The 22,578-nt window shown below is 36.5% G+C and overlaps 1 protein-coding gene across 4 annotated transcripts in view; it reads left to right on the top strand.

Moving 5' to 3' along the window:
• The window catches only part of slit2 (slit homolog 2 (Drosophila)), an 86,083-nt gene that overhangs the window by 49,482 nt on the left and 14,023 nt on the right, over positions 1-22,578 (top strand). Inside the window, exons 6-30 of one of the 4 annotated variants that reach the window (XM_065254705.2) lie at positions 203-274; positions 1,323-1,394; positions 2,610-2,773; positions 3,099-3,231; positions 5,011-5,082; positions 5,178-5,249; positions 6,498-6,569; positions 7,840-7,983; positions 9,593-9,756; positions 10,654-10,677; positions 11,982-12,132; positions 13,981-14,055; positions 14,246-14,389; positions 14,577-14,720; positions 15,938-16,104; positions 16,391-16,523; positions 16,770-16,838; positions 17,852-17,923; positions 18,599-18,670; positions 18,769-18,840; positions 19,446-19,609; positions 19,979-20,103; positions 21,291-21,388; positions 22,135-22,274; positions 22,413-22,439. In XM_065254705.2, the coding sequence (XP_065110777.1) occupies positions 203-274; positions 1,323-1,394; positions 2,610-2,773; positions 3,099-3,231; positions 5,011-5,082; positions 5,178-5,249; positions 6,498-6,569; positions 7,840-7,983; positions 9,593-9,756; positions 10,654-10,677; positions 11,982-12,132; positions 13,981-14,055; positions 14,246-14,389; positions 14,577-14,720; positions 15,938-16,104; positions 16,391-16,523; positions 16,770-16,838; positions 17,852-17,923; positions 18,599-18,670; positions 18,769-18,840; positions 19,446-19,609; positions 19,979-20,103; positions 21,291-21,388; positions 22,135-22,274; positions 22,413-22,439 (2,642 nt within the window). The remainder of the gene's footprint in view (positions 1-202; positions 275-1,322; positions 1,395-2,609; positions 2,774-3,098; positions 3,232-5,010; positions 5,083-5,177; positions 5,250-6,497; positions 6,570-7,839; positions 7,984-9,592; positions 9,757-10,653; positions 10,678-11,981; positions 12,133-13,980; positions 14,056-14,245; positions 14,390-14,576; positions 14,721-15,937; positions 16,105-16,390; positions 16,524-16,769; positions 16,839-17,851; positions 17,924-18,598; positions 18,671-18,768; positions 18,841-19,445; positions 19,610-19,978; positions 20,104-21,290; positions 21,389-22,134; positions 22,275-22,412; positions 22,440-22,578) is intronic. The other 3 variants (XM_065254706.2, XM_065254707.2, XM_065254708.2) reach the window with 3 other exon arrangements.

Raw genomic sequence — 22,578 nt, 5'->3', positions numbered from 1 at the left:
CAGAGAGAGAGAGAGAGATTGGAGATCACGGCACAAGCAGATGAGTGGAGGAACAGAGAAGTATAGGACATAGCCGTATAGGGTTTATCAAAAGATCAGCAGTGTTTTTAAGAGTGTATTATTCAGTTAGTAGCATGACCATTGAACAGCAACCTGAAGAATTGGCAAAAAGCAAACATTATTGTCTCCCTTTCTCTCTCAGGCAGTTGGACTTTAATCAGATTTCCTGCATTGAAGACGGAGCGTTCAGAGCCATGCGGGACTTAGAAGTACTGTAAGTGCACCGTGTATGTGTGTGAGCGTGATTGTGTTCTTTTGAATTAAGCCCACTGCGGAGATCTTGTTTGACGTGGGGTCAAAGACGGGCCATGTTGGTTTTGGGGGATTTTTCAGAAACTTGTTTTAAGAAGAAATTGATATAACAAACTTACAGATCATATTAAAAACATTATACCACTGCAGTTATGGGAGTTATACTATTTATTCTATATATTTCATAAGATTCTGTTTTGTCGACTGCTTGTATTTTTTTCTAAAACGGCTTTGCAACAACGCAGAATAGAAGTAAATAAATCTATTTGGCAGACGCTTTTATCTCAAAAATATCAGTATATGTGATCTCGGATCAAACCCCTGACCTTTGTGTTGCAAACAAAAGACTCTACCAATTGAACTACAGGAAATCATTTATTATTGTATATTAATGATGTTGTAGTATGGATTTCTCAGACTTCTTTGTCTACTTAGTGTATACTTTGTGTTTGGCTGTCAATAAGATCATGGCCGCAGTATGTGCTAAATGATTGTATAAAGTGCACATACAGTACATAAGTAGGATTAGTTCAGTAATCCTGTTATAAAGAATGGAATAGATGCTGATAAATATAATGATGCTAGATTATTGTATTATGATATATTACTTTGATGCTTTGTCACATATGGACAGAAGGGGATTTAGGAGACAAAATCTCTGTATCAAATAGCAGATGTGCATCAACAAAGTGGATCCCCGCGCATAATCTCAGGCATATATGCAGACACGCAGATATACTGCAATCTAATGTAATATAAACATTTACATAATATAAAGATTTTCTAAATTGATTTGCTCTCATGTTGTTCCAACCAGGAATGACTTTCACTTTGATTGTGTTTTTACTATTATTAGCATTAGGGACAATAATGTATACTATTTATTTTCATTGCGTGCATATGCTCACAGCTTGGCCATTCTTCTGAAGAAATGCATACTGGCTTGGGGATAAAAGTCTCATTATTGCTTCCTGAAATATGAAAAGTGTTGTTTTTTCTCTGTTTCATAGCACACTGAACAACAACAATATCTCTCGTCTGTCAGTGGCTAGTTTTAACCACATGCCCAAGCTCAGGACATTGTGAGTACCTCATCTCCTCACACACCACACATACACGCAGAATTTTCATTAAACTAGTCCTTCAGACTGTCGTTGGCATCTTATTCAGTAATTATCGCCCTGGCCCTTAATAAGTGTCATTATGGGGTAACAGCGTATAATAACCGCATTAATATGTATGTTACATTAGCATACATTTGGTAGATTAGAGTCCTTTGTGTGTGATCATGACTTAATCCCATTTACGTGATGAACTAAAGTGGCTAATTGCCATATCAATATTCTGGCCCTTGTTAATGAAATGTCTACAATAGAGCATGTGAATGAAAACATAAGATGGAGAGAAGTAACAAGCAATCAGTGTCAGGTGCTTTAGTGTTCGCTTTAGTTATGTGTCATTGTATGCAATATCACAGTGTTTTAAAAAGATAAGACATTCAGTTTTGTGGCAATCATTTTGTATAGGAAAGAGTAACACAGTCTCACCCCATGGCGTCAATATTTGACGACACTTGACCATGCGTCAATATGTTGACGCGGAGGGTATACCTTTCGCATCATTTTTTGACGAACTGGGGACTTCAATACTATTACGTCCGTTGCATACTCTTTCCTATTTTTTTTACCATTTTCGCGTCGGTTTAGGGTTAGATTACGCGAAATTAAACAGTGTACGCGAAATTAAACAGTTGTCACCTGGCATTGGGGTTAGAGTTAGGTACGCGAAATTAAACAGTTGTCACCTGGCGTTGGGGTTAGAGTTAGGTTTGGGTAGGGATGTCATTATGCAAATCTAACCCTAAACCGACGCGAAAATTGTAAGAAAATAGGAAAGAGTATGCAACGGACGTAATAGTATTGAAGTCCCCAGTTCGTCAAAAAATGACGCGAAAGGTATACCCTCCGCGTCAACATATTGACGCATGGTCAAGTGTCGTCAAATATTGACGCCATGGGGTGAGACTGGGTTGGAAAGAGGGAACCAAAAGTCAATCCTAAAGGAGCTGGCCACAAAAAATACAGAGAAAAGTGTGTGTGTGTGTTCCTTTGCTGGTTAACTGCGATGTCGGCGAGTACAGGACATTAATTAATAAACATGAAATTCTGATGCAAAATCAATAACACACACATACTCTTGCACACAAACACAGGTTTTATTGACGTCTCTGCATCGACTGCTACAGTAGTGGTCCTTTAAATGCCTATTTCTCTCTCTCTCTCTTTTTCATTTCTCAGTCGCCTGCATTCTAATAATCTGCTATGTGATTGTCATGTGGCTTGGCTTTCTGATTGGCTAAGACAGAGGCCCCGCCTTGGCCTCTACACACAGTGCATGGCCCCGCCCCCACTGAGGGGCCACAATATTGCAGAGGTTCAGAAGAAAGAGTTTATCTGTACAGGTGAGTCAATTTATGCGGTTTGTTTATAGGAGATAAAGGCTTGTGTGTGTGTAAGAGAGAATAAATGCATAATTTAGCTGTTTTGTTGTTGAATCTTTTATATTCTGTCCTTTTTATGTTTCTTTTATCATGCTATAAAGACTTCAATGGAGGCACAAAAGTTATTTGTGCAGAAAAAACGCAGGCGAAAAGTTTCTTTACTTTAAATTGGATTTTGTTTTTATATTGCACTATGCAAACCAACTTCTCTTTTTAAAAACGTGTTTTTATTGCATAGCATATTATTCCAGACCTCATGTAATTTTTGTCTGCGTGTGTGTTTTAGGACCCCAGTCTCACTCGTCCTGTAGTGTATTGCAGTGTCCTGAACTGTGCACCTGCAGTAATAACATAGTGGACTGCCGGGGGAAAGGACTGACCGAGATACCCACCAGCCTGCCGGAGACCATCACTGAGATGTAAGTAAAATGCAGGCATACAATAAACTTTAAATCTTAATTATACATAAGTACTACGACACAATTATATTTTATACTGTATATAATCACTATATAGATTAATCCAAATGTCAGGCCCCCCAAAAAAACCTGGGATGTTACACTTAGGTACCATTTAAGTACAAATACGAATACATTTGGTACCAATGTGCACCTTTTAGGTACTACTATGCACTCTTTAGGTACAAATGTGTACTTTTTAAAGGGTACCACCAAAGTGACAGCTCTTGTTTTTCTGAGAGTGGGTGGACCAGTTTATCAATGGTGGTTAACAGAAAAAAGTAAATGAAAAGTGGTTGGTTAACCAAGGGAGTCCAGCTGGTTAAGCTAGAGTAAAATATAGTAAAGAAACCAGCATCCAGAATACTAGTGAGGAATGATAAGACTCCAATGTCTATTCATCATCTTTTAGATTCACATACAAACAGAGTCGGTTAGGATGGTGTTGGTTTGGTGTTGAGTGCTGGGTTGTATCTGTATCAAATATTTTAACTATGGAGGTCATGCTGAAGTCACGCACATTAATTCAGCGTGGAAATGGATTTATTTTATCAATGGCATCTCATCTGAGGGCCAACGCTCTGCCAACGGAGCCCGGATTGAGACGCCAGATCTTTTAACTGTTATGTCTCTGTGCCAGGGTCATTGTCTGTCTTTTCTCTTCTGTCTTTTCTCCATCTGTCATCCTTTCATTTTTCTTCCTCTGATGGCTGCGTGCAGGGCTTTGGCAGATGAGTCGGATTATTTCATTTGGCTCTGGTTGAATGAAATGTGTGTGTATGTGTGTGTTCATCCACCTATGTGGGGGCCTGATTTTCATGCTATGTCAACTTCGGAAAGCTTATCTGATTTATGACATATTTACTGTCAGAGCGAAGAGACGGAGAGAGAGAGCAAGAGTGTAAGAGACACGGAGAAGAGAGATGTTAGTTATAATAAGCAATGGTCTTTGTTGATTACTATAGTACTGAATGAGTAATACTTATGCTTCTTGATTTATTATTGTTGCATTGACTGATGGAAAAAACAACAGATGTTTAAATATTAAAACTATGGTTTATGTAGTGGGATATCGAAAACATTGTGTATTTTTGCCTAACAAAGTAACATTGTGTCAACCAATGGCATGACATTTTTTGTTTGATAGACCAATTTCAGATGGAGTTAAACCTATTTATGGTTCCTAAAGTTTTCATTGTTGGTTCTTTGGAGAGCCACAAATGGTTTTTAGGCCAGTGCTTTAGGAACCTTTTTATAACCTTACTTTTTAAGAGTATTGGGCACAGAAAGCACACACTTCAGGTTTCATTGTTTAGTCATTGTGTCTGCGTGTGTTTGTTTACAGCAATTTTAAGTTGATAATTAAATTTTTCCCAGAACAGAGATTTGTACCAGATTGAACAACGACTGGCGATAAACACAACAGAACCTGGCACTGGCTCAAAATACAACTACAGCAAACATACACAGCTTTTAAAAATAAATAAAATACTAAATATTTACATTAAACTTCTAATTCTACCTGTCACATTCATTTGTCCAATATCTTTGCATTATTTTTTTTCCAAGATCTCCAAACATGAGCATTCAAAACTCCCTTCAGTTTTCTCCCAAACTTCACCTCTTCAAAAAACATCTCAATGGCACTGTCATTGCCTATAATTTATAATTCCCTCACCTTTCTGTAATTTGGATTATACGTTCCATTCATTTGCCGATTTATTCTTTGTCCGTTCACAGCCGACTGGAGCAGAATTCCATCAAGATAATCCCACCAGGAGCGTTCTCACCTTACAAGCGACTGCGGAGAATGTGAGTGTGTGTCCATGTGAGCGCACGAGCACACACAATCGTACAAAAACACACTCATACCTCACCTCCCTCTCATTTTCTGCCTTTTTTTCCAGAGATTTGAGTAATAATCAAATAACTGAAGTGGCGTCGGATTCCTTTCAAGGTCTCAGATCTCTGAATTCTCTGTGAGTATATATATATATATATATATATATATATTTATATAGGCCTACTGCATATGTGTGTGTGTGCGTGAGAAGAGGATGTAAGAGTTATATTAAGCTTCCATCTTTCTTTTAATTATTAATGATCTGACTCATTCAAGCTCTTAAAGAACAGGACACGATCTGACTCAACCCAGCCTGTCCATTCAAACATATAAGACGGTCATCATTTCAATATTACACCTTTAAAGAATGTTTAGATATGGCTACATGTTTAAAAATGATACATGTTAAAATAAAGCCCTGACTTGAACACATACAACTGTTTGTATTGGCCTGACATTTTTACTGTGCGTCTGCTTGGTGGGGGGTGTACAGTATGTGTCCGTGTCCTGCTCCCCCGGTCTCTGTATTTTCTTTGGTTTACTTTACTAACCGGGATCCAATGAGCCAGAACCTAGTGGGCGGAACAGTTCCCTCTCTTTGTCAGTCCCTCCGGACCGGCCTCTTAGGAACACCAGCCAGCCATTTAAAATCTCTCCTCCTGAAAAAATACAACCTCGTCCAATTCAAGTGTAGCACGGCCAAAGACATACAAGTCCTGATATGACATCACAGCAAGGAAATATCTCATATACTGCCCTCGAATGTATTTAAACATGATAAAATCTGTTAAAAGAGAGCTGGGAGTCGTGCATGCTTAATTGGTGCTGAAAGCATCATCGTATCAGCCAAAAATTATTACACACAAAATGTGTAGAAATTTGTTTCCAGTTTTTTTGGGAAATCTCCTGAGCTTATTGTGGAGCTCTACGCGTGCAGATGCTTTCGTGTGGGCCTGTTTGAATGTAGCATATTACCATATGGCCAAATGCACAAACCAATTATTCATTTTAATGTAAAAATGCCAAGAAATGTTTTAGCCCGCCTGACCCTTTCAGATTACTCACGTATTTCCTAATAATCCTCACCCTTTTTTATCTAGTAACATCCTTTGCTTGCATAGGGTAATGGACTATTAGGAAAATGTTATGAATATGATCTGTAATAGATGCATTGTATTTGTCAAAAGAAGATTATTGTTTGCATTCTTTTTGGTTTTACATTTAGCTTTAAATATGATTTGTCATTGATTGTCCTGGAATAATTTCAGGTGGTGCACTTTTGCTTGAGGAACCATTTCTGATTAATGGTTGTGTTTGTGGGTGGGTAATGAACGTCTTTAATCTTTGCTATTATTAAATATTCCTTTGTGCCTCTGCCTTTCAGGGTTTTATATGGGAATAAAATCACTGAACTTCCCAAAGGCCTTTTTGATGGACTCTTCTCATTGCAGCTACTGTGAGTAATGTACATTTTACGATTTTAGGCTTGAAGGGACCGTAGGGAGCTGTGTGTGTTTGTGTGTGCACTGTTTGGAGAGGACAGTAAGCTTTGCTAGTTCTCCTGCTGACAGACAGCACAGGTGCACACAAACTCACACACGTACACATCTGCTGTGTGTGGGGGGGAGCTAGGATTGTGTTTAGGAAATGCATGGTAATCCAAGTATTTATAGGGGTTTAAGTAAAGAGTAATAACACATGCACATGCATGCAGTCCATGTCAGAGTGAACAGAGATGTTTATTGAAGGTCATATAGAGTCATGAATTACAGATTTTAGAGATAAGAACTAACAACTAGAAGTAACTAATGTGGAAGTCACCTGTCAACCCTGTCTTATAATAAGTCTTATATATAAGTCTTATAATCTAATTATAAGATTAAGAGCATCAATGATTGATTTAAAACTTTGACATGGCTTTATTTAACACTATATCAGTACTGAAGATATAAATGTTATTTTCTTCTGAATGTTTTGACATTATATGATGATTTTATTTAGAAAACTGTAATTCAAAAAATTGACTTTAAGCTTGTTTTTTTAGATTTCATTAAAGCCACCTTATATATATTTCATCGGCCACACATCCGTTGTCGCGGTTACGCATCTGGTCGGAACTTTACTTCCGGTTTCTGTTTGTTTAATGGTCTGACTAAAGACAAGGATCAAGTTATGTGTGTTCCACGAAAGCCGTTTGTTTATGTTGTTACTGCTGAAACCGTCTATACATATATTTTTTTTGTTTTCATACCAGGTTAATGATATTTCCTGAGGCCTAACCAAACTCCAACATTTCAACATAGCTCTCACATATACACACACATGTGTTGACATAAGTAAACATAATTTGACCAATTTATGAGCTATTTTAACAGTAAGGAAACCCCTAATGTCCGTTTCAACTCAGTGACTATATTTCTAACATACACACAGACACAAACAGTTTTATCACTGTATTAAAGATGTGGAGCATAAATTTTGTTTATGTAAAAGCTGTTTTGTAAATGAAAGATTCTGAAATAACCCAGAAATGTGTTTTCCCATAAGGCGCTGTAAATGAGTCCACAGGAAAAACGTATTTTAAAGCCTTGCTCATTTGTTTGTTTTCAGATGTTAATCCATTTACAGATGATATTTATATTGTCTCAATTTAAAGCGCATGCATAGATTTGACTGTTTACCCAAAGATTTGTATATAAGTCATGTCTGATTGTTTGTCCCTATAGGTTGCTAAATGCAAACAAAATCAACTGTTTGCGTGTGGATTCTTTTCAAGACCTGCAGAATCTGAATCTTCTCTCACTTTATGACAACAAACTCCAGACCATCGCAAAGGGAACATTTTCTTCTCTTCGAGCCATCCAAACACTGTAAGTTTCTCAAAGGAAAAAGATAAATGATACAAAAAGAAATTAAATCAAGACCTATAAGAAATAAAATAGAGACGCTTCCAGCGGAAATTACTAAAGTGATAATGTTACCATGATATAAAAATGATGGTGGCCATTGTGGTTAAAGGGATCCTAATTTGTGGCCCCTGTGCTTTACAAAGTTCAGTAACCTTGATATACAGTCCTGTAAAAAAATCACCAGCATTCTTGTTTTAGCAACGTTTTAATGTCTATCCATATTTATTTTCATTCTTTATATCAAGATACAAACAGAACATACATGAAATATGTACACAAAATTACAAACAATTTTCAGAACTTAATGTCTTCTTCGGGCATCAGTCAGAATTTACTGTGACCTCTTTTGGCATAAAAACTCATCTTGAGCTTTTTGAGAAGACTGAAGTTTTTTTATGTAGGTTTAACCCCTTAAAATTATAAAAATGTAAATGTTTCACAAAAGTAATAATGTAAACATGAAGCCACGTCTTAAGTAGTTGTAATCCAAATTTCAAGTTAAAATCACCATAAATGAGGTTTGTGTCACACTTTTAGTGGTTTTACCAACAATGGCCACTAGGTGTCAACGATTTGCTGCATACTCTTGTCACAAATTAATAAATTACTGTCACTGCATTATTATTAATACAAGCACTTTTTTAGAGCTTTTGAATGACACATAGTTTGTCAAAATTTTTGAAGATTTATAATAGGATATAGAGTTATGAATTAGTAATAATTACTGTTTTAGGTTTAGGAGGGGTTATTAGTGTTACTATATAGAGGTAACATTTGTGGACCTGTGGAATTTTAGAAAAGTCATTCCTTTACCAAAATGGTGATGCTAAATGAAAACTACACTCTTAGAGCTTTCAAACAATATATAGTTTGTCATGATTTGATAAGAATACACATGCAAAACACTGAAGCAAATGTAGGAGTCCCATTGGCGGAACATTGACATATTGCATTATATAAATGTTTTGAGGTACACACTTTTCATAAATGAATCAATTACTCTCCCTGCATAATTTATTTGATAAAACACTGTTGAATTATGTATTCTAGAGGCTTAGACCTTTCCAATGATACATAGTTTGTCGTGATAGATAAAAATTTACATGCAAAATATTGAAGTAAAGTCAGATGTCCCACTCAAGGGACAGTGCCAGTTAGGAGTGAAGAGATTCTGCAGTTGCGTGATATTACTCGAGTGGAAGGGGAGTTTATCCTAAATACTTGACACTTTAGCTTATACTTTTATACTGTTTTTAATTCTACATACAAATTTCCTGTATTTTCTGGTTGTATTATAATAAAGAGAATGAGAAACAATTACATATGATCACTATACCATTGCAAAAACAACAAATGTAATGGTGGCATAGTGGCCTAAGACTTTTGCACAGTACTGTAGATTACAATGCCAATATGTGGTCAATGGCACAATGTCATATTTTAAGCTGGTCAGTAAGTCAGGAGTAAACGTTTAAAAATATTTTGTTTTTAAACAACACGCAACCCCATTAATACTACATTCATTCCTATATGTTTCTAATAAAGAACCATATTTAAATTTCTTTGTCAGTCACCTTGCCCAGAACCCCTTTATGTGTGATTGCCATCTGAAGTGGCTTGCTGACTATCTGCAAGACAACCCGATTGAGACCAGTGGTGCCCGATGCACAAGTCCCCGTCGCCTTGCCAACAAACGCATCGGTCAGATCAAGAGTAAAAAGTTCCGCTGTTCAGGTAAATAAACATGCATGCATTACTAGTTAAGCTCTAAATGTGTTGAATGAGACAAATGAGACATAATATCTCATTTGACCCTCCTCTGTTCTCAGTAGTACACTTCAAGCTTGTCAATGGAATGTGTGTCTGTGGAGGGAATTAAACATCTTAGTCAGCTTTTAGTTTAACCCTTTCACCGCCAGCGTTTTTTAAAAAAGTTGCCAGCTAGTGCCAGCGTTTTTCATGATTTTCACCAAAGTTTAATGCCTTCCAGAAAATGTTCTTCTTTAAATATATAAACATACAATATACCAAATGAAAGAACAGACCCTCTGCTTTCAAACAAAAAAAAAAAACGTTTCATCCTACCTTCAGTGGTTCTTTTGCAATCAGCTTTTGAATATGTGGGTAGGTTTCTGTAAAAACACCACATTTTGAGCAAAAAGCAGAGATAATTCCATTTTTGTGACGGAAACATTTTTTCATAGAGATCCCATTCAGAGCGATCTTTAAAACAGACACGGACATGCAGCCGCTTGCCATAGGGCAATACTTCCGAGTTTAAAAAGTTGCGGAAGGTATTAGCGGTATTGCGGAAAGACGGAAAATCTCGTCATTGGCGGGGAAGCGTTTTCTCTTAATTGACGAGATATCTCGTCAATGGCGGTGAAAGAGTTAACAGGTAAACATATACAATATAAGGGATCTCTGCATGAGTTATCTACTCTTTACTAGACAATTTACAAATTTCAATGCAAATATGTGTCTGCAATATTAGTGACCTGTCTTTCAGATGAGTATCAATCTTTTCTGGGTTATAAATGTGCGAGATGATAAATTTTCATATTCATTTATTGATCCAAAAACACACATACACGGTCCTCCTCTCAGTTTTGTTCATCTCTCTTTGTATAGCTAAAGAGCAATACTTTATACCAGGTATGTCCGACTACTAGACATTTTGCTTGTATGCGTACTTCACTAAAGCTTTTGGACACAATCACACATGCAAACATGGTATGCTGGATGAACACCCTGCCTGAAGTACACAAGTGAGATGTGTTGAGATTTTGATTGCAGATAACAGCACCATTTTAAACGTTACGGAGAGCACGTGTCATGTGAATAACCAAAATGTTTTTATGTTGAATAAATGTTAGGTGATCAAACGCACAATGCAAATGTTAATCTGCTGTTCCTGCAGTGGATTGCTGTGTGCATGCTCACATTTTGCACCTGCTGGCATGGGTCTGACACACAGGTGTCCGGCAATGCGCACATGTGTGCGAGTGTGACATACTCATTCTCTCTCTTCCTTTCTCGCACACACACTCAGGGATTCATCATATCAATAAGTGTAAGTAAACGATATCACAGCGAAGACCCCCTCTACCCAAATTAGTGAGATGCCACCCAGCAAGCCCCTCAACCCCAGTGAATCACAAACCAGCAACCCAAATCTATGTGAAATACACTATGTGTGTACTGTACTGTATGTGTGTGGGTAATAGGGTGTAACAGCTGGTTTATGTGTTTATAACAGCTGCAAAATTCATACCTCTCTCTCTGTCTCTCTCCTTCTCTCTCTCTCACTCTTGGTGTTCCACATCTGTTCCTATTGGTTTATTCCACCTAAATTAAGTAGAAACTCATCATTTAACCTTTAGTGTCTCTCTCTCTCTCTCCCTCTCTTTCTCTGTGTCTTGTGGAGGAAATTCAGCGGGGTTTTCCTTTGTGCTTGATCTAACCATGTGGTTGCAGACTCGGACTAATACATGGTTCTGTCAAGCACCATGGAAGGTCTTGCAGCATCTACAGCATGGCAAGCAACAAGAGACAACATATGTGTGTGTGTTTTGTCTTTGTTTGATTGTATGAATGTGCAGTTAAGAGTATGTATGTCATGTGTTTGTCTACATGTAAATGTGTGTTTGTGCGTGTGCACAACACTCAAAAGTCATGGCTAGTATATCAGCATGGCTTTACGTGTTGATATAGTTATGATGATGATGCTGATAGCATGTTGCCATGGTGATAACTGAGTTTCCTCTGGTCTAGCACAATTAACCTTTAATGTTTCATGCCCAGTGATCCTTAACCTTTAGCACTGTACCTTTTTGCCTAGACCCCATTAAGTCTCTCTTTCTCTTTCTCATGCTTTGTGCGATTTGTTTGTTTCATACAATCTCTCTTTATTATTGTCTGATGGGAAATGTTTTGTGTGTGTGTGGTCATGTGTATAGGTGTGGAAGACTACCGGTCTAAACTCGGTGGGGATTGTTTCGCTGACCTGGCCTGCCCAGAGAAATGTCGCTGTGAAGGAACCACAGTAGACTGTTCTGGACAAAAACTCACTAAGATCCCAGATCACATACCTCAGTATACAGCAGAACTGTGAGTGCGTTACATTCAAAAGTTGAATTTGTGACCCAGTCTATGAAAACAGAAATGTTTATTTTCTTCATCTAAGTCATTATGTAGTATTTGCTTTACATTTATGCATTTAGCAGATGCTTTTATCTAAAGCAGTTCACAGTTGAGAAATACAACAACTCATTCCCCACCAGCCATTTTTTGAAAAGTTGCTGCCAACATTTTTTGTGATTTTCACGAAAGTTTCACAAAATGCCTTTCAGGACAATTTTCTTCTAAAAATAAATACACAAATATATCAAATGAAAGAACAGACTCTCTGCTTTCAAACAAACAAACAAACCAAACTATTTATATTTTTTTCTCTGCTTATAAACTCTTAAATATAGGTATTTTTCTTTAAAAATATTTTTTTTAGCTAAAAGCTGAAATAATTGCATTTTTGGGAAGGAATTTTATTAAGATCAGATTCAGAACGATTATCAAAACATACACAGAGTTTAAAATTAGTAAATTACGTTTTGGCTTCAGTTTTTTTTTAAAATTGGGTAAGTAGATAATCGCAGTATTGCAGATTAACATAAAAATTCATCAGGAACACATTTTTTATGCAAATGTTTTCTCTTAATTGGCGAGATAACTCGTCAATGGCGGGTAAAGAGTTAAGAGGACAATAGACACAAGAAGTGCCAGTAATACTACACATTGGAAAGAACATTGATTTCTTTAATATCGACTGAGTAAGCCCATGTTGTTTAATCCTCTAAAGCCAGTATAAAAATCATTTAAATGCATTTTTGCAGGTTTTACAGTGAATTTACAGTAAATGCAGGAAGTACATCTTATACATATGAATTTTTCTTTTATCCAAAATGTATAATATCCAAACATACTGTATATAATGTACCTGAGCTTTCAACTCTATCTCACAAGAATTTGTACATATTTTACAAGTTGGCTAATTCGTATTAATTCATACGACCACATTCAAAAGTTTTTGTACGATTTGCCTTGACCCCTGTGACGTTGGGGTTAAGTGCGGGCTTAGAGGTTGGGTTTCCTTGTTGTTTTTAACGAGAATTGTACGTTTTTGTTTGATTAACTTTGTATGAATTAATACGAATTAGCCAACTCGTCAAATATGTATGAATTCTCGTGACATCAGGCTGGTGCTTTTATCTGTTTTTATGATAATGGTATAGACGCCATCATCACAAAAATGCACACAAACTTTTAAAGCTGTTTTAGTAAGAACCTTTCATAAGCACAATGTTTTATACTAGGGGAGTGTTGGAAAATTGATTCACCAATTCTTGAATTCACGCATGCGTGAGGTGGAAGGACATTAAAAACACGAACATGGGGGTCAGTAACGTTAAGCAAGCGGTTGTTTTGAAAGCGCCAGAAACACGAATAGTAACAATATGTTGCATAACTACAGTACTGTAATTCAGGTAACAGCTGGAAAAAATGCTTTTTTCAAAAACACTTATCTAAATCTCGAAGATCAGATCAGATCGAATAGAATCGAATAATGATTATCGATTCAAGATCTTGAGAATCGGAATCGAATCAATTCTTGAAATTGTATTCGAACCACAGCCCTATTTTATACTACAGTAACAGTATGATATTTGCTATACCCTATTCCCTGAACCAGTTTTTAAATTTAAATTAAAACATGATTTGGCTTGTTTTTGAGCATTTCTAGTAAGGATCACTTTAAATGTTCTCAGTTTTGGTTTTTTAGCATCTTTTCCAATGTTTGTAAGGACTAAACTTAAACACAGCATTCAGCAGCACATAATAACTAATTTGATTAATTACTCAAATAACTGACAATTAGTTTTTGTGTATTTTTCCACACAGTCGCTTGAACAATAATGAATTTACGGTGCTGGAGGCTACAGGAATCTTTAAAAAGCTGCCACAGCTGCGAAAAATGTAAGTCTCTCTCTCTCTCTCTCTCTCTCTCTCTCTCTCTCTCTCTCTCTCTCTCTCTCTCTCTCTCTCTCTCTCTCTTGCTTTCTCTTTCTTTTCCATTCTGTCATTGCCATCTTTAGCTTCATGGGAGAATTTGTAAAGTGCATTTTATTAAAGATCTATAAATATCATGTCAACCTGTGTTGTGCAGTAACCTTGGCAACAACAAGATCACTGATATTGAGGAGGGCACGTTTGAGGGAGCAAATGGTGTGAACGAACTCATACTGACCAGCAACCGCTTAGAGAGCGTCCACTTTAGCATGCTGAAAGGCCTCGGCGGTCTGCGCACCCTGTGAGTATTACATGCTTATTACTATGTATTGACTTGTTATAAAAGTCACATGAATAATCACAACTGAACGTCATGGCATTCCACATCTATTCAAAATATAGGACTAATTTTATTCACAGTTTGGGTACGAGTATGTGTGTCCCCTACACTTTTGAAATGACAATGTGTGTTTGTGTATTGTATGTAGGATGTTGAGGAGTAACAAGATAAGCTGTGTTAATAACAGCAGTTTTACTGGTCTGAGTTCTGTGAGGCTGCTATCCCTCTATGATAACCTGATCACCTCCATGTCCCCGGGAGCCTTTGACACGCTACACTCCCTGTCCACGCTGTAAGTACTTCACTTTCTGTTTATATGGTCTGATCATGTAGAAAATTAGGTAACACTTTACTTGAAGGGGTGTTCATAAGACTGACATGACACATTCATAATCATGACATGACACGTGTAATGAACATGAAGGAGATTTTATGCACGTTTATGAAAACTGTCATTAAGTGTTATTCGTTCAGTTTTGTCACTTTTAATGCAGAGATGACATTGTATGAGATGTCTTTATTTTGACAACTTGACATTAACCAATACATCATAACTTGTTATGACAACTTGACATTACCAAGACAACATAACCAACCACTTTTTACCAGTGATACAAATTTAATTTGTCATTAAAATGTCATTAAGTGTTAATACTCTGCCATATAGTTTTATAACAGCGTCATTAATATTTTTCTTAACCTCAACTACAGTGGTACAAATATAATTTGTCATTAAAATCTCATTAAGTGTTAATACTTTGCCAAATAGTTTTATAACAGCATCATGAATATTCTTCAGTTCATAATGTTTTTTTAAGTTTCCTCCATGTGTTTAACAAATAAAATCAATCATTTAATAATAATAATAATTTAAATTGATACAATTATATTTTATTGCATTTGGAGACCGATTCACCTTAAATTACATGAAAATGTATAATAATGGGTTAAGCCATGCAGCATTGGGCCCATATTGCTACAAAGTTAATTGCATTAAATTAAATTGATTAAATGTTTTGTTAGTTTAATGTGTGTGAGGAAGAACAAGTTCTGTTAGTTATCAGTTTTTATGTATTGTGCACATACATAAAGTTAAGTATTACATTTTTATGTGTCTGTTACATTTTGTTAAGTAATTTCAAATTATTTGACATAGTATTAATGACATTTCAATGACAGTTTAATGTAATGTTAACCCATAAAGCTAGGTAGCTTCTGAAGTTTAATAATTATTTTGCTATGTCATGTCTATGACAGATTTATGACAAGTTATGTTGTATTGGTTTATTTCAAGTTGTCGTAACAATTGCATCAAAAATTCTTTGCATTAAAAATGACATAATTGAACAAATGACACTTGATGACTGTTGTCATAAATGTGCATAAAATCTCCTTCATGTTATGAAGGTGTCATGTCAGTCTTATAAACACCCCTTCAAGTAAAGTGTTACCGAAAAGTAAAAGTGTTAGTTTGATTTGCAAAATATTTGCTAAATCATTTTCTTACAGGAACTTACTGGCCAATCCGTTCAACTGTAATTGTCATCTGGCCTGGCTGGGTGAATGGCTCCGTAAGAAACGTATCGTCACGGGCAACCCGCGCTGTCAGAGCCCTTACTTTCTTAAGGAGATCCCCATTCAAGATGTAGCCGTACAAGACTTTGCCTGCGAGGACGGTATGACTGTGTGTGTGTGTGTTTTGTATAAACATTAAGTGCATGTGTGTGTCAGGCGTCTTTATAGTAGAAGAGATCTTGTCTCAAGGTCCCAACAGGTCTGCGATTATATCTGTTATGCTAACTTAAGCAAAGCCCAGCCTTATCTTTTAAACAAATGCAGGCAAGCTTACAAAAACAATCACTTTGCGTTATCTTGAGAATGAAATACTCATTATTAAATGTCATAACTTTTTTATAAATGAGAATATTAACATGATTATTCATTTGGTGTGTGTGTGTGCAGGTAATGATGAGAATAGCTGTTCGCCGCAGGCTCGCTGCCCTGCCGAATGTTCGTGTTTGGATACGGTGGTTCGCTGCAGTAATAAAGGACTAAACGTTTTACCCAAGGGCATTCCTAAAGACGTTACAGAGCTGTGAGTATTAAAAAAACACGCTCGTACATTGCGGCCACAAGCCTCCTAAGTAATGCGATAATAAACGGCCATTTTCTTATCTGATTCAGGCACACCTTTCTATAAACCCAATAGCCTCCAACAACACATACTTTATGCGTGAAACAATGCACGATTTCAAGCGTTTGAAGTTTCTTCCATTACACTGTTGCTAATGTGCTATTTCCTCTGTGTTTCAGTAATAACTTGTTTGTCTTTTTCTGATAGCTATCTCGATGGCAACCAGTTCACGCAAGTCCCCCTGGAACTATCCAATTATAAACACCTCACTCTCATGTAAGTACAGCCCTCCCTAGGGTCATCCAATCATAAATGCTTTAAAGTCATGATGACCCTACCCATCTTAATCTGACCAATTATAAAACCATTCACCTTTCGAAGGGACAGAGTTAATCAGGCCATGGTGTTTGATCTGTTTTCCCATCCAGCGAATGCCAGAAAATCCATGTGTTTGGAGCTATATTTTGAGTTATTTTTTGGCTTTTGCATTTGATTTCGACTCTTTCCCGTGAAAGCAAGTAATCCATCACCACTAAACAGTGCCAATGAATTGTACACTAATGAACGACAATCATTACACTCATGAATGTGCATTATTTATTGCATACTGTACAGCTGTGTAGTGATTGCTCATTTAGCCCTATACAGTAGTTGTTCTTTTATTCACAATCAACTGATCATAAATAATGAAATGAATAAAAAAGTGTTTTTAGATTTTCCCATTATTATGAAGGGAAATTAAAAAGGCTTTTAAATCACACCAGAAAAATACATTACAATTAAACATCTATAATGTACTGTATTAAGAAAAAGGCTGATAAAGCCATTATATTATGACTTTCTAGTATAAAATGTTTATGCTTTGTGTATGCTGTTTGACGTTTTAAAGCAATGCATTGGTAGGTTCAGCTGAGCGTCTTTAACATATTGGTTATGCTTTACTTTGCATCTGTGCAGTGTTTAATGCTGTTTATTAATGTCATTTCTAGTCATTTTGACAAAATATTTTCAAGTTCATCCTTTATAAATGCAATAAATCTAATCTTAAACTGCTTTTTAATAAAAAGCTGTAGTCATTTAGATGTCAAACAGCTAATCTCAATTATACAGTTAAGTAATTTAATAAATGTTTTGTGTTGAACCTTAATATTTTGCTTGTTGCTGCTGCTTGTTTAGTTATTGCTATGTTCCCTTAATGTTGGCTTTAAGTTTTTTTCTGTGGCGCGTAACACTTGGCCTGTTTGTGTGTGTGCGTGTGTGTGTGTGTGTGTGTGTGTGTTTTCTTGCAGTGATTTGAGTAATAACCAGATCAGCACATTGTCCAACCACAGCTTCAGTAACATGTCCGAGCTGCTCACCCTGTGAGTGTCAATATGATCTATGCCTTCGGTTTGTGTGTCTGTGTGGTTTTGTGCAAACATTAGTGTGACTGTGTGTGTCACCGTGCATTTAGACGGATGTATGTATATTAACAATTGTTGTGTATATTTCTGAAAATATTATGCATTTACACTGAATATAATTTTTTTAATTAATGTTAGACTTGTTTACTGTAGTGAGATTTTGTTTTTCACATAGATCCAAGTTAAAATTGTAGTTTAGATCCTCAATCTAAAAAATGTCACCATTTCTGTCAAATCAACATATTTTTTTTTTTACTTTAACTTAAAAAAATAAGTTAAACAATTTCAACTTGAATTTATAAATTATGTCATATTTTTTAAGCCAAAACTTAAAATAGTTTTTAAAGTGTAATTCATTTTCTTTTATATATTACTGTATTTAAATATTTTTTATAGCAGTGATCATAATTCGTTCTTAAAACATTGATTTGACATTGTGATAATTCAGAAGTCAGATGTCTTTAAGTATCATGAGGTTGGGTAGATAACTGCACAAAGTTTCTTTTAACAAAAACTGTTTGAAAGCTCTATTTATGAATTCAGAAAGATCTTAGGGTGACACACTTCTATTTAAATGTTCTTTTTTGTGTTATAATTATTACTATGATTGTAATATTTTTTGTTTCGTCCCAGAATTTTAAGCTACAACAAACTGAGGTGTATTCCTGTGAAGGCTTTTGACGGTCTCAAATCTCTGCGCCTATTGTGAGTACCTCATACAACTGTGTGCGTATGCCGTGTTTGCTTTGATTTATGTGTTTTGGAGGCTCTTGGATTGCTTCATTTCTCTCTCTTCTCTGCAGGTCTCTCCATGGTAATGATATAGCTGTGATCCCAGATGGAGCTTTCAAAGATCTGTCCTCTCTCTCCCACCTGTAAGTACCTCAGAATGAACTCACACACACATTTATGAACGCACCAAATGGGTTTTGACAGCTGGATGTACTTTGCTTCGTTCTTTAACACTCTCTTTCTCACAAACACACACACAATCACTTTCATTGCCTGAACTCAGGGTTTCTGAAGTCACAGATTTTTTTTTGGTCTCCCGCGATGACCCTTATTCCATAATTCCCATGGATCAATTTCACTTGTGTAATTATGACTGACAACCGGGTACAAGCTTTTTCTTAAGAAAAATGTATTCACAAGCAACATATGTGATTTCTTTTACTTTCATGTGCAATGTACTGTTGTGTGTGTGTTTGTGTGTGCGTGCGTGCGTGCGTGCGTGCGTGCATGCATGTGTGTGTGTTTTCATTTACCTTAGTACATTGTGAGGACAAGTCAATTGTCCCCATAACTCAAATAGCTTAATAAAGTACTAGATAAACATTTAATTAAAACTTGAAGTGAGGTGAAGTTTAATTAAAATTTTGAGTAAGGGCTTTGTTTAGAAGTATGTGCCATGGGTAGGCGATAGAGAATATTGTTAGCTCAATAACAAGAAGTCAATGAAATGTGTGTGTGATTCCTGCAGGGCTCTGGGAGCAAACCCACTGTACTGTGATTGTAATATGCAGTGGCTCTCTGATTGGGTAAAAAGCGGCTATAAGGAGCCTGGTATCGCACGCTGCACTGGTCCTGGAGAGATGACCGACAAACTACTTCTGACCACACCCTCTAAGAAATTCACCTGCACAGGTACAGTACAGAGTACATTTACTTCATTAAAGAGAGCTTTATTGTATATCTAACACTAGTTCAAGTGCTCAGAGAAATATTGTATGTAATGGGATATGATTGGTACATTTATAGAGGTGCCGGGGTCTTGTGGTGTTCCTGTGCCAGGTAAGTTTGCCAGTTAGTGGCTAGTGTACATTTTAAACCCAGCCCCCACTGGCCCCTAAACTTTCCTCGGGTTAAAGTGACCTTTGACCTTTCATACTTGACTGTGAGCCTGATGATGCCTTTCCTGCTCAATCCTGTGTGTGTATGTGAATTTGTGCTTGTATGATATTATATTTGTGTCTTTGTGTGCTCTTATAATTGTATGTTTTTTCTTTCATACAGGTCCAGTGGATGTGAACATTTTGGCCAAATGTAATCCGTGTTTATCCAACCCCTGCAAGAACGACGGGACGTGCAGTAACCATCCTGTCGATTTTTACAGATGTACATGTCCATATGGATTTAAGGTACATACACTTTTACATCTCATTAGTGTTGCTTGCTAACATCACTATTTTTATTGTATAAATGTGACCCTGTCTGTGAAATCCAGGCAAAAGTCTTATACCGTATTTTCCGGAGTATAAGTCGCATCAGTCGCATCATTCAAAAATGCGTTGTGAAGAGGAAAATACATATTTATGTCGTAGTGGACTACACGTCGTGTTTAATTAGAAAATGATTTCACAAAATCCAAGCAGAAGAACAGACATTTAATCTGGAAAGGCAAGTTATTCAACTAAACAATTGCAAAGAACAACAGGCTGAATAGGTGTCCGTACATATTAAAGTAACATTAACAGTTATTTACACGATACACAATAGCATACAGAACATACCTGGAAGGCTGAATATGCTAAATTATCACGATAAGCCAAATCAAGTTCAAAAAGGTCCCAAAGTCATTCCGCATCACTGCATCCATTGAATTACATAAATACAGGAGCAGCATAGAGCGGACTCTCCCGGCTGTAGACGGTAATGGTTTCTCTTGGTTCATATGATATAATTTTGACGTATAAGTAGCATCTGACTATAATTTCCATATAATATATAACCAGCTATATTTCCATTTGTGTATATGATTTCACTTTAATTTCAATCTTTGACATGACCTTACTCAGTCAATATTAAAGATATCAAGATTATATATTTTACAGAATGTTCTTTACATTATAGAAGTATATAATGTATTGATTTTAAACTAATTGTAAGTATTAATTAAACTTTTTTGCCTAAATCATTCCACAATGATTGTGGTGTAACTTCTCTAAGCAGTAAAACTCACAATTTTCATAAAATATAAAAGATGCATAGTCTTACATTCGAAAAGAGACCTGCCTCATTCTATGGACCAGAGTATTACAAAGACGTGGACATTGGATGTTTTGACTTAAGCAAGTAAGCAGTCCCCTAGCAACCACCAAAACCACTTATTCAACTATCTAGCAATGCCCTAGGAACAAACCAGAACACCCTTGCAATGCATCATATACAGTTACATACGTGCTAACAACTCAGAAATTGTTTGCGATTCCATGGCAACACTCAGTTTCATCGTAAACCTTTCTTTCAATTTTAAGAGAAACTGAAAGAATGTGTGTATTTGTATAGAATCATATTAGTTTGTAATGTAACGTGTGCATGTATACAGGGTCAAGACTGTGAGGAACCGATTCACGCGTGCATCAGTAACCCGTGTCAGAATGGAGGCACGTGTCAGCTTAAGGACGGAGATGAGAACACTCACTGGTAAGATCATCAAAACATCTGAACCCAGTTCATGTGCGTATGTGTGTGAGACAGAGATTTAATATTCTGCTTTAATGGCTTTATTAGTCTTCAGTATAGTGTTCAGCTCCTGAAGCGGTCAAGTGACTTCAATTTGATACATTAAGTAAATGCTCAGATTAGTGTGTGTGTGCGTGTGTCCCTGATGCGTTCGTAATAATATACTTTATTGACAGAGTTTGTGTCTAATCTGTCTTAATCAGACTGAAGTGTCTGAAACTGATCTGAGATCTCTCATGCACTTAATCAGCCAATCAGCCTCTCTGTGGACATACACAGCAGACAGAAGTGTGTGCGTGTGTGTGCGCATGAGTGGGTGTGTGTAGTCAGCTCTGGTTCATCTACACTGATGAATCCTAATGAATGCTTTGTGTTGATGAATGAGAAGTGTTTCATTTGAGAACTTCTGCTTTTCTTAGCTATAAGATAACGTAATGCAGTAAAGTCACACACACATGCTGCATATAATTTTTCATTTTTGCACAGTTTAATGTGCAGAGACAACCATATATACAGTAAGCCATCCCGGAGAGTTTCAAAACATTTGAGAATATTTAAAACATGTGACATTTGGTCATTTTTACTGTTTTAATGTAGGATTGTGTATTTTATGCTATTGTTGTTTATAAAGCCTTGTTTACAAATCATACTGGGTGTAATTTAAAGCATGTTGTGCAAGGCTACATTGTGCGTTCATCTGTTTTCAGGTGCGTGTGTCCGGATGGATTCGAGGGCGATGACTGTGAGATAAATATTGATGATTGTGAAGATAATGACTGTGAGAATAACTCAACGTGTGTGGATGGCATCAACAACTACACTTGTCTCTGCTCACCTGAATACACAGGTAATTGGCAGACATACACCTGCTAAGTGCTCTGTGCTTTATGTGTTTAATGTGCTGCTTGAGCTAACATGTCCAACACATCCTCTATATTTCTGCTTTTCTGTCTTTCTCTCGTTATTTCTTTTTCTCTTCCACTAGCTGCTAATAATAATGAGGTGGAGAAAGGTTAGTTCACACTCTCTTTCACTTCATCCTCTTCTCATTGTCCTGCTCCCTTGCTGTTTCTGGCTACCCTGATAAAAGATAAACAGCTTGCACCAGCCTAAACTGGTTCACTAGGGTCTAATATGATTCTGGCCAGGCT

Source organism: Paramisgurnus dabryanus, chromosome 4 (genome assembly GCF_030506205.2).
Source record: "Paramisgurnus dabryanus chromosome 4, PD_genome_1.1, whole genome shotgun sequence".
Taxonomy (NCBI): Eukaryota; Metazoa; Chordata; class Actinopteri; order Cypriniformes; family Cobitidae; genus Paramisgurnus; species Paramisgurnus dabryanus.
This window is presented reverse-complemented; position numbering and strand designations above follow the sequence as displayed.